The sequence below is a fragment of the Corvus kubaryi genome, unplaced genomic scaffold, assembly GCF_017639235.1.
Source record: "Corvus kubaryi isolate FWS band 111438036 unplaced genomic scaffold, C.kubaryi_AGA036_p1.0 37398, whole genome shotgun sequence".
Lineage (NCBI taxonomy): Eukaryota > Metazoa > Chordata > Aves > Passeriformes > Corvidae > Corvus > Corvus kubaryi.
The window spans coordinates 41580911-41593109 of record NW_024581137.1 but is presented as its reverse complement, the minus strand read 5'-3'; the positions used below and the strand labels follow the sequence as shown (position 1 = coordinate 41593109).

General features: G+C 39.1%; 1 protein-coding gene across 19 annotated transcripts in view; it reads right to left on the bottom strand.

Moving 5' to 3' along the window:
* The window catches only part of KIAA1217 (KIAA1217 ortholog), a 364764-nt gene that overhangs the window by 68243 nt on the left and 284322 nt on the right, over nucleotides 1-12199 (bottom strand). For all 19 annotated transcript variants that reach the window (XM_042042936.1, XM_042042934.1, XM_042042929.1 and 16 more), the window contains 2 exons: nucleotides 10056-10254; nucleotides 5090-5183 (listed from right to left, as the gene is read on the bottom strand). In XM_042042936.1, coding sequence (XP_041898870.1) covers nucleotides 5090-5183; nucleotides 10056-10254 — 293 coding nt within the window. The remainder of the gene's footprint in view (nucleotides 1-5089; nucleotides 5184-10055; nucleotides 10255-12199) is intronic.

The window sequence follows — 12199 nt, the reverse complement described above, 5'->3', positions numbered from 1 at the left end:
AGAGGTATTAGCATTTGCCTTTTCATTTTGGTTTTTGTTTTTTTTTTTTTTCTTCCCAAAAGGAAACAAAGTTTTAAAGTAATAGAATCAGTAAGGTAAACATATAGCAACTTACATAGATGCTGTCCTGCAGGCATCCTAGCACTAAAATGCATTCACTCAATTTATTGCTTGAATTATTTTCCAATAAATACTTTTGTTCTAAATACCTCTATGTAGCGCAAGGAGCTCTTTTTTTTTTTTAGCTGTAGTATGCAATGTAAAGCTATAACTGTGGCAGCATTTGCAACTTTTATGTTTATTGATGTTAAGATCATAAGCTATCCAATGAAAAGAAATTAAAGAAGCTGGATGTATATTTACAGGTACCTTAAGAACACAGAAAAATTCATCTGCTTTTATTATTTCTCTGTCTTTTCTGCAAAGCAGCACTGAATTTTAGCCTCCTGGGAAGCCTTAAATTCTTGGGCAGTTGTTTGAGGGTTTTTAGCACTTGTAGGGTATTTTCAAGTTCACAAATTGCATCTGGCTCTAGAGAGCTATGTTAGCAGCCTGCTAACCAGTTGCTTTCAAGGGAAAACTGAAAAGTTGGTGGTGTGCAATTTCAATAATAAAAGCTATTTAGCACAAGTTTACCCAACTTACCAAATGTCTGTCTCATTTTCCTATACAACTCATTTTAACTCCTCTCCTCTCACCCTGGCAGCCCCACTGCTGTCAGGAACATCATCATCTTTTTGCCACTCTGACTCCCATAAAATGTGGAGTTTCCAGATACCCTGCACGGCTCCAGCTGAGCTCTGACTCAACTTGCCCTAATTGTTCTTTCTTAGAGAAACAGTCTCTAAAAAAAAAGCAAAACACCTCAAAGCATACCTCAATACAACAACAGCCACAACAAGCATTCTTAGGATATTCTGACCTCACCCAGCAGAGATCTTATGCAAGTCAGAGAATTAAGCGAAACAATGGTAGGTCTAGGACATTTCAAAATAAAGTGTACCCCACAGACTTTAGGGCAGGTGGATGGGAAGAAAAAGAGTGCCAAGCAAAATAGCCACTGCTTTCTTATGAAGCAAAAACTCCCTCCCAGTTCTCAGAATTGGCTGGTAAGTGAAGCCCAAAACAAACCACTGCATAAGCCAACGTTATTAGCATCCAGCTGTGCCACCAGAAACACTGACTAGTTTCTATAACAGTAGGGGGAGATTATAATTTAAATTTCTTTAGCCTTTAGCCACTCCAGAAAAGGAGGGAAGGAGGGTGTAGGGAAAGAGGATAGAAAATATGCTGTGCACATTCAGTGGGGGAATCACTTCAGCTCAACAGCCCAGGATGAAAGGAGCTGTGTGACACTTGCAAAGAAACTCAATTCACTCAGCAACATTTAAAGCCCCACTGTTAGTTCTTTAGTGCCATGTCCTGGCATTCAGTCTACACCATTGCTAACCTGGGCCCTTCTTCCAACCTATGCAAATCACAAACAGTAATTCTAAGGGCACAGAGCTGCATGGCTGTGTACATGCATTTACACTGGAATTCAGAACAATGCCAGGGGGAAGAAATAGACCATATAAACAATTGTTCATAAGATAGTATTTTGTCAGAAGAAAGTATTGTTGCACAGAGAGCTAGAAAGTGCTCATAAATGATACAAGCTCAAGTGAAGAAATAAATGAATGAAAGACAGCAATGGGAAGATACATTAAAAAAAAAACAACCCAGCTGTTGTATATTTACAGCATACATTTTGGGAAAGGAAAAATAAAAAAGGAAGAGCACAAGCACAAATACTCAGTGAGACTGTACTATGTGGCTACTTCTTGCTTAGCAGCATTCAACATAGCAGACCTGTCAAGCAGACCACACTCTTTGAGATGTAAGTGGCCAATACCAGTAAGCAAGTGAGGCACTCAGAAGGATTTCAATAAAATCTTTCCTTTAGAGGTTGCTTGGACCCTCAGCCAATTCTCTTTTCTCAAACACAACCCACTCAGAAAAATGCATGAAACAAAGAAGAGCAGGAAAATTAGGATTAATGAACATGAAAGCTGAATGGTTCAATGGAAGATCTGAAGGTTACAGATCCCACATTCTTCTTGCACATTCTGAATCTTCTTGTCCATATGGATAATACTTAATACTTCAAGTGTTACTGCCAATTCCTATACGGGTCTCACATCTGTTTGGTAGTTAAAACAGGTGTTCAAGCTGGCAGCTAATACTATTTTCTTAGATTATTTTGGGCCAGTTACATGGAAATTATTATAAAGCACATGAATAGAAGCCTGAACTTCATCAAACCCAGGGATGAACATTCCAAAGGGACAAGAAGACAAACAGTAGAAAAATCTGTAAAGGCAAAACTTTCCCAAACATCAAGAAAATAAAGTTTTAACTCACAGATGACAGGAGATACAACCACACTCAGAGTATCACCATGGAAAAATATACTTAAAATGACTAATTCATTATATTCTAAATTCTGCTTTTCAACAGTCTGACAATCAGCTGCTTTTCCGTAGGTATTTTGAAACAGTTAAACATGATGCCAAGCACAAACTCCCTCCTTCCCACTGTAGTCAATTTAGCACTCATATATTGTATGATATAACAATTTGCCTAATGCAAGGATATGCAAACATAAAAGGAGAGATAGGAAGGAAAGGTTTTTGTGCAATCTTATGGGTACTCTGCGATACCAGTACATAAAACGTACGTGTTTTTCACTTATAACCCTCACATTTCCACCTCCTTGCTAAGGGAAGAGGGATAAATAATCCATCTGGTTATTGGTGGCTTTTTTCTGCTGAACTAATAACCTGTGAATCCCCAGGCAAATTTCGACCAGATTTAACCAATGAGTAGAAATCATAAGACTACTACATCCCTATAAATTTTGCCAAATTAGAGATTTGACAGAAGATCCTACTGTACTTCTGCCAAAGAGGAACAGTTGCAGTGTGGGCTTCAGCTTTTTAGATTCTAGAGGATGGAGAGTGTTACAGCTTTGGCAAAAGCCTCACTTAGGACCTGAGTGTTGCTGCATAAGGAAGAACCCAACCAAAAGACACACATCCTTAGAAAAACAGGTTTCAGTATTTCTGGAGCTCAAGAAATCGCTTGTTTCCATGCTCATAACTTTGAAGTGCAGAAGTTCACATAGATCAAAAGGAAGACTTTTTGCATGTTTCTCCACAAAGCCTCTATGAACATCCTGGCTCTGACTTCACCTCTCAGACCAGAAAGACAAGAAATCTGCCAATGCAAAGCAAAAGCCAGATGAGAAAATAGCTCTTTTGCTGGTGCACAGAATTTCAAAATGGCGTCTTTGCATTTCTGTAAAGTAAAATACAACATTCTGCCATGAAAACACCACCTCTGCAAAGGTCATCACTGCATCACCATTATTTTTTAGTTATGACCAACAGGTGCTGACTCAGGCATAACCAGGAGATGTTGAGTGTGCGTATCTGTTGTACAACATAGGATTTTAAAATAAACAATTCAAATAATTGCAGTTTTTGCACAGAGGCAGCACCTGTGTTCAAAACAATTCTGCTAGGCAGCAAATGCCTGAAAGAGGGCCAAAGAAGTAGTTTTTACTTTCAAATATATGTAGTTAACTACAATAGTACCTTCAAACAGGCCTAGAACACACAAATAAAGCCACGGTATATACCTTCAGCATCTACTGTACATGGAACAAGAAGAGTATAACATAACTTCATAAAGCCACAGTTACAAGCATTAATGTCCTAATGCACCATGACAGTATGTCATGCCTTTGGATATGAATGAGATGTATCAGATACATCCACTTACTGCCACAGAATATAACTAGAACTGAAGAATTTCAGTATGTTACAGAATACACAAAAAATGATCACATCTTCCCTTTGAAGCACATCCATTTCCTTTCTCATGTTGTGTGTGCAGCAGTGTGAAAAATCAAGTAATTAGATTTCTGACCTATCCAAAGGACTATTTAATAACTGAAGTGCATAAATGAGAGGCGGTTGAGAATACTGCCTGTAAATAAACTATTTCAATCTTTCTAAAATATTGTAGCCCTTAACTGTTGAAACACAAGAAGCACTTATACAAAATATTAGTAATAAAGCAGTGAGACATGCTCAGAATTGATAATGAAACCAAGTAGCAAATGTACAATTAAGGAAATCACAGGAAATCACAGGAAATTTTCTGCACAGTTGAATCAGCTTTGGAAGGCACAAAGCAGGTAGGACAGTAGCGGCATTCTCTTCTGGCCCCATTGAGTTAGTTTGGTTGTACTGTTTCCTGTGGACAGACCTAGGATGGGTGGGGAGGAGATGAGGCTGTGTAATCTCACCACCACCCTCTCCTGCAACACCAGCTGCAGGCAACATGGTGGAAGAGGTGCCCCACAGCTGCATCTCCTGCCCTCTTGGCATCAGGGCGGGAGGTGACAGTGCAGCAAAAGGTAGACACAGCGAGAGAGACAAATCAAATGTTTCAAATGCATTCTCTGTAGTTTCCTAATACAAAACATTCACCTGAAAATGCAAATATACTCATCCTTTTTCAGCACAGGTAGAAAATTTTAGAAAAAGACAAAACCATTTACACCACAATGTTTATCAGAATTTCCTATCCAAAATTGTCATTTACAAAGAGTTTCAGCAGCCTTCAAGTGAGGTACATCTGCTCAGTCACTGGAAACCAATCCCTGCTGAAACTTTGCTGGAGTGTACTAACACCATGCCATACTTCAGTGTAAAGGGTTTGGAAACACAGAGAGGAAGCTGTAAAAAACTCTGAGTATTGTCTGTGTCACAAAATACATAATTAAAGGCTGTGTTTTGCTTCACATGCTTTATTGCATTTAAACAAGATCAAGAAACCAGTTAATGCCCATGTCAAATAACTGGAAAAAGAAAAGCAGTTAAAACACATTACAACAAGCATTATTTATTCCCTCTTCTGTGTATGCGTCATACATATACCCCTGATTTTATGAATTGCTGTGTACATATTACATTTCAGAATTCAAACATCTAGCATAAAACCTGGAGGGAAAGAGTATAAATGCAGCACTAGTACTTACCCTTATATCTCCATTTACAGCTCTGGAAGTGTGATTAAATGCGTGTGCAGGATCTTTGTTGTAAACTTTAAGGAAAGATCGGTCTTGAATATTCCTGGAATTAAAAGAATCAGCAATGACAACAGATGAAAGAAGTTTTATTTACTCTGTTGTCTGAAATTTTCAGACAGATGAATTTTGCAACAGACAAACATAGTAGGTCTGCAGCTGATCTATAAGGAAAACGTAAATGCCATAACTACGACACACACAAACAAACAAAAGCCTACTTTGATTTTCTTTCCCATGGGAAGTATCATTCTTTCACTAGAACTCCACACCCATAAAAATTAGATAGTGTTAAGTTTCTTTCAAGATCCTGCCATAGAGTGAAAACACTTTGAAGACAATAGAACTTCAACATTTGCACAGCACTCAAAAGGGATTTAGTTAATATTTACATGTTTTATTGTGCACTCAGCCCACATAAATTTTTGCTGTTCTAAGAAGCAAGAATATCAGAAGAAAAGCAGTCTAACTGTAATTATTCTTGATGAAATTTTAATTATCAGCTTGTTCACAAAACTGAAAAAATCCACAAAAGCTAAAAATTCAGTAGTAGATAAATTCTTCCTCTAAACTTTATCTATAATAAAGACAGTTTTTAAAGGGAAAAAGTAAGTTTTATAGAAACAAATTAGCAAAAGTTTTGATGAAAGCTTACACAGAAGTGGTTTAGATGAAAAGCCCTACGAGAATGCTTTTTTTTTATTAGGACTCTATACTTTGTCATTGATTAGTTCATTTTTTAACTACTACATTTAGGAAAGAGAGGAGAGTTTTCTATTTTGTTTCAAGACCTACCTTCCAATAATTTAATGGCTTTGACACTTGCCCTGAGCTCTGCTGAATTCTGGTTCACATTTAATCAGTAGCAAAGCCTCCAATCTATGCTCACTTACATCCTTTCAAATCTGCAATTCCGTTCATTTCCCTGTAGTGATCTCTAGAGAATTTACTTACACATGTGACTGAATTCCTTTCCTCCAGGTGCAGCTACAAGTCTAGTGAACTGATCTTAATCACTTGATTATAATTTAAAAATGAAGGGAAGGATTGTTGGGCAGGTCCAATTTCTTTCTTACAATGTCATATTACAATCAGTGATTGCTTTGAATGGGTAGCTAGTCAGAACTTGTGTTGCTGTTGTAGATGTCAAGTAGTTATTAAAGAAACCCTGAAGCTTAAGAGACAGATCAGTGTCTTGTGTTTAAGAACTAGAGGGTTGATGAGAAGTTTAGTATTTTTGAGTGTTTACTTGTAGACTGCATGGCAAAATAGCTACCTTGTGGCAAGTTCAAGTTCTTCATATATTTATGGTAACATGAAGTGTTTTCCATCTTGCAAATGCTTTGAGACCTGCACTGGGAGCCTCAGTTACCACCATCTGCCTCGGATGTGGGACTATGACTATGTTCTTCTCAATACAAAGCAAGCTCTCTCATCTCCTGTTCAACAAATGGCATATTATTCATTTAAATACGTTTTATCTGCTGTCTTTTCTGTCTGATGGCTATGAGATGGGACCTCAAACAACTGGAGTTTTTTTATAAAAGCATTTTCCATAAATATTTCTTGTAGAAACATGACACTTTAAAGTAAAACATTGCTGCAAGGCAAAGCACCAAAATACTAGGCATTTGATCTCTGATATGAATGTATTTCACCTCATGTTGCTATTCTAAGATAAACATTACTGATAACAGGTATGTATTACTGTACTTTTATTATTACTATAATTTGCATTACTGTAGCTCCCAGATGCCCTTGGCATGTTCAAAGGCCTCACGGATCTGTGTGTGCTGCGTAAACATCCCAGGAAGACAACCTCTTCACCAGCTTACAAGGTGAATAGGAGTCACAAAAGACAATAGCTGCAGGAAGATAAGGAAACAAAAAGAACTCAGATCATAGTCTCTCCAGACAGAGGAGTGACAAACAAATGCTGGAACCATGGGCATGATCTGAGTAGGCAGTGCAACAGAGAGAGTGGGAAGGAGACTAACGCAGTGGCTTTGCAGATGTCTGTGGAGGACACCTTCCAAGCATGTTAGAGGGGCTGCCTGAGGGAGCAGGAAAGCACTTGTTTGAAAATTAAAGACATAGAATTCAAGCTGGCATTATTCACCAAGTGGAAGCAGATGGCACTTGGTACTTAACAAGAAATGAAAAGTAGCATTGAAGAGGGCTTGGAAGAGCCCTCATAATGAAGACAAGTGGATTAAAAAGACGGAGAAGATACAGTCAGAGCACAAGTGAAAAATAAATGCATGAGGAACAATCTGCTTGTCAAAATAGGAGAATGATCTTTGTTGCTTCATTTGAATGGGTAAGAGTAAGCAAGATTACCTATTACCTGTGTCAACTGCCAAGAAAAGACGATTACAGCAGCTGCTATTAAAAAAATTGAATGATTACACGAGTGTTTTTTCTCCATGTGATGGGAGAGGAAAGACTGTACAATAGGGATGTTCTGGAGCAAAAATGTGAAGTCTACACTGGACGCAGAGTTCTGAACCGTTTTAAGGAAAAACTTTCTACTTAAGTAGAAAGAGAGGGCTTTGTCCCGAGTGACAAAAAAAAATTTAAAGGAAAAGAAGGGAAAAATGAAAAAGAAAAAAAAAAAAAAAAGAGAAAAAAAGAAAAAGAAAAAGAGAAAGAGAAAAAAAGAGAAAAAATAGAAAAAAAAAAGAAAAAAGAAAAATAGAAAAAAGAAAAAAGAGAAAAAATGAGAAAAACGAGAAAAAAGAGAAAAGTGAACAAAGTGAACAAAGTGAAAAAAGTGAAAAAAGTGAAAAAAGTGAAAAAAGTGAAAAAAGTGAAAAAAGAGAAAGAGAAACAGAAAAAAAGAGAAAAAAGAAAAAAGAGAAAAAAGAGAAAAGTGAAAAAAGTGAAAGAAGTGAAAAAAAGTGAAAAAAGAGAAAGAGAAAAAATGAGAAAAAAGAGAAAAAAAGAGGAAAAAAGAGAAAAAAGAGGAAAAAAGAGAAAAAAGAGAAAAAGAAAGGGGAAGAAGTATGATGGCCTAATGCAAGGCACAGAAGAACATGGAGCAGCTTCTGAGGGAAGATGAAGAGCTTAAAGAGCTGACTGAAACCCCTGTGTTTAAGGGAAAGGAAGAAGAGGATTGAAGGAAGACATGGCAAGCAAAGGAGAGAAAAAGGATGCTTCATTTCATCTGTTCTCTGAGGGTAGACACTGGCAAGATCTTGTGAAGAGTAAGGAACAGAAATGGAGAAATGGTTGTGGAAATTATTCAAAGGTGGTGAAAATGCAGCTGGTAGTGCATGTTATGGACTCCATTAACCTGGAATTGCTGAGGTTTCCTAAGAAAGAAGGGTGGCAGAACTGAAGGAGGGAATTTTGTTATGGAGGAATTTTGTTATGGAGGAAGTCAGCTGGGCTGTGGGATTTCCTCTAGAAATGCTCTACAATACAGGCATAGGAACAGAGGAAGCAGATGTTGGGATTGAGCCAGGCCTGAGGCTGGCAGAGTGACGTCTGCAATGGGAGCAAGGGAAAAAAAGGCGGAGTGGCATTAAGATAATCAACAACTGCATTCTCAGGGGCAGGGAGGAGATGAAGTCATAAAGTGGTAGTCTGAAACTCAAGGGAAGATGGAGGGATAAAGGGAGAGAAAAGGAGCCAAAGCGCTAGATGATGGTTGGCAATAATGCACTTGGCAACAGAGATGTGGTAACCCCTATCGTGATTCAATCAGTTGGTCTGATCTTGTGAATAAACTGTTTGATGTATAGAAACTGTTGAAAGATGATGATGTTGATGAAAAAAATCAGATGGGTCTTCACATAGGCATTACAGTGGCCAAAGAGGGGTGTGGGAGTCTGCAAAGCAACTAAGATTAAAATAAACTGAAATCCAAGAGACTGGCTAATGACAAGACACTGGATAGACAGCCTGGGGAGAGCAAGACACAGGTGAGAAAATGGAGTGTGGTGCTGTCCAAAGATTAAGAACCGGAATGGGGGAATTGGATGGGGAAGGGCTAGAAAAGCTCCAACTTGCTCTTTTAACGGCAACATGATATGGAGAAACACCTTAGCCATAGGATCTCCAGAAGAAACAAGGCAGCAGTGGACAGTACACTTCTCTTGCACCACATAATTTTCCTGCATTAGTGGCAGACTAGCAGAGAGCAAACAGCTTTTCCGCTTTCTCCTTCATCTTCTTACACTCCTCTGTCCATTTTATCCATTTTACAAAGTGCAACATGTCTGAGGTGTACCTGAGAGCTTTATTTATGCATGACTTGGGACTTTATAGGGACCTGAGACCCTGGAATTTCTGTTGAAGAAACATGGTTAATTAAGAAGCTGCACTCCCACAAAATAAAGGATAGAAAGGTGAACTATTTATTGACCCAGCTCTGAATTAGTGAAGGGAAGTAACTGCATCAGTTGCTGCATCCTGACATATAACAGGAAGGCGATGGGGCTGCAGCAGTGGTCACCAGTGCCGCAGAGCTTTGGCTGTGTTAGCTGGCATTGTTGTAAGGACATCAGTGACATTCATGTTCCTTCAGTCTCACGAAATCCAGCTTTGCACTCCCAGCAAAGAAACAACTCCGTTTTTCTGTAAATATTTATTCTGTATTCTGTATTTTAAGTGATTGTGTCTCATTTAAAACTCAATAAACATATTAAATATGTGAAGCTTTGTGTATTATACAAATATTTCAGCAAGGCATGCCATTTATCAGTGGCTTGTGCAATGGATATTGCACCTACAGCTGAAGGCATTGTCAGACCAGACCTCCTGGATTACTCAGATACCACTGAACATGCCCTTATATGTCAGGCCATTCTCTGTCAGATACTTATCAACCCCACTCCTTTCTATTCTGTAACTGCACAACAGAACAAAACCCACAAAAAATCTCCAAACCCATAGCTCTAATTCCATGTCTTACCTCACATCACACAATTCATAGTATATGTTTCTGCTCTCATCCTTGATGTAAATGGCGACACTGGGCGATTCCAGCATTTTCATTGTCAGCTGCTGGGGGAAGGCACTTACAAAAAGGGCACGAATTGTGTCTGTGCTTGTGATTTCATTCGGCATCCTCAACTGCTTTGTTTCATCTCCATACTGAAGATATAATACACCTACAAGCAAATGTAATAGGAAGTTACATATTCTTAAGTGCACAGTAATGATCTGGTTTCAAAATCTATGTGGAACACAGGCCACATTCATAATAAGAAGAGAAAAATGAACTCACACTCTTTAGAAAATAAAGCACATATGTAATTTTCCTTTTCAACAGTCTATTGGAATAGAGCATAGAACAATGATATGTTTCTACCTTGATAAATGTGCTAGTCCCAGTACTGAGAAGCCTCTTACTGTACTTCAGTTAGGTAAATCAGAAGTTTACCATAGGAATCCTAATGGAAAATCTCAAACACACCAAGTTTGCATATTGGAAGTTGTTGGTAAGTCACAAGGTATTTTTTAAAACAGCAGCTGAAGAAGAAATTATTATCCTTTTATAGCACACAGCTTTCCTTATACATAAATTTTGCACTTTAACCTCACACTTATCAATAAACCCAATATTTTTATTTTAGCACAAGGAATTTTATATTCACAGTTCAGTTTGCTGGCATTATATCGCATAAAGCCTCAGGTGAAACTCCTGCCAGGAGTAAAACTGAGGTGCCCCACGAAAACAAGAGGAATTTTAGAATCTTTCAGTTTCACAGTACTGTTAATAATCATGCTTGGTACTCAGGGAGGAACATGAGTAATCTTAGATGCCAAATTGCAAAATATGGATATTCTTATTCACTCAAGACAGAACACCTTTCTGATATAGCTATTTTCAGGGAAAGAGAGGCTGTGATATACTCAATAATGGAAAGAAACATGAATAATACAGACCAGGGACTGAATGAAGGCATACGAAGTACCTCTTCTGTGATGCCTGTGTAGGCCCTGCCAGGCCTCTGCTGACTCCTGTATAACCAGCAGGTGCCTGTATTCCACTGGCCAGTACTGCATGAGTGTTGCTCATGAGCATTGCTACAGCCTACTCCCATGCCACTGCCACCTCCAAAGCCCTCCAAGGACTAAAGCACTCAGAAAGAGCCATCTCAATCAACAGAATAAATCAGTCTGGACTTGATGGTGTTGATGAGTTCTAACCATGCTGGGCTTGGCTCCTAAAGAAAACCAAAAGGTCTCCTCATGAGCATCTCCAATGTGGGGAGGTTTATTAGGACCCAGCAGGAAACCACAGGACTGCAACTAAACTAAGCAATTTCCTGGGATGTACAGCACTAGGGAGTAGATTCAGAAGCAAGTGCTCAGCTGAACTACTTTGGATACAAGGAAATGGGAACTGGTGAGCCCAGCTTAGTGCACTGTGTTCTTCCTGAGCCATCCCAGGTGTCTCTGTACAACACTGCATTGTCCCAGGAGGAAACACCTTTACTGTCTTGCTGTCTGTACGAGATGGAGCAAGTATAGCTTCTGCAGTGGGGTAAAAAGATGGCAGATCACAGAATCACAGAATGGCTGAGGTTGAAAGGCACCTCTGGAGGTCATCTGGTCCACCCCCCATCCCAGTCAAACAGGGACAGCTACAGCCACTTGCACAGGACCATGTCCAGACAGTTTTTGTATACCTTCTAGGACGGAGACTCCGCAGCCTTTTTGGGAAATTTGTGTTAGTGCTTGGTCAATCTCACAGTGAAGAAGGGTTTCCTGATATTAGGAGGGAATCTCAGATGTTTCATTTGATGACTAATGTCTCTGGTCTTCTCACTGGGCATGAATAAAAAGAACCTGGCTCTTCTTTGCCCCTCCCCCCCCTTCAGGTTCTTTTGTACATTGATGACATCGCTGCCCTTGAGCCTTCTCTTCTCCAGGCTGAACAGTCCCAGCTCTCTCAACCTGTCAGAGCAAAGAGGCTCCAACCAAATTAATAATCCTTGTGACCCTCTATTGGATTCTCTCCAATCTTGGGAAGATTCTGTGCTGCCAGGCCTTTGCATCAACTAGTAACTAACACAAATGGGCTAAAGCCTGGCAGAGCATTTCACACAA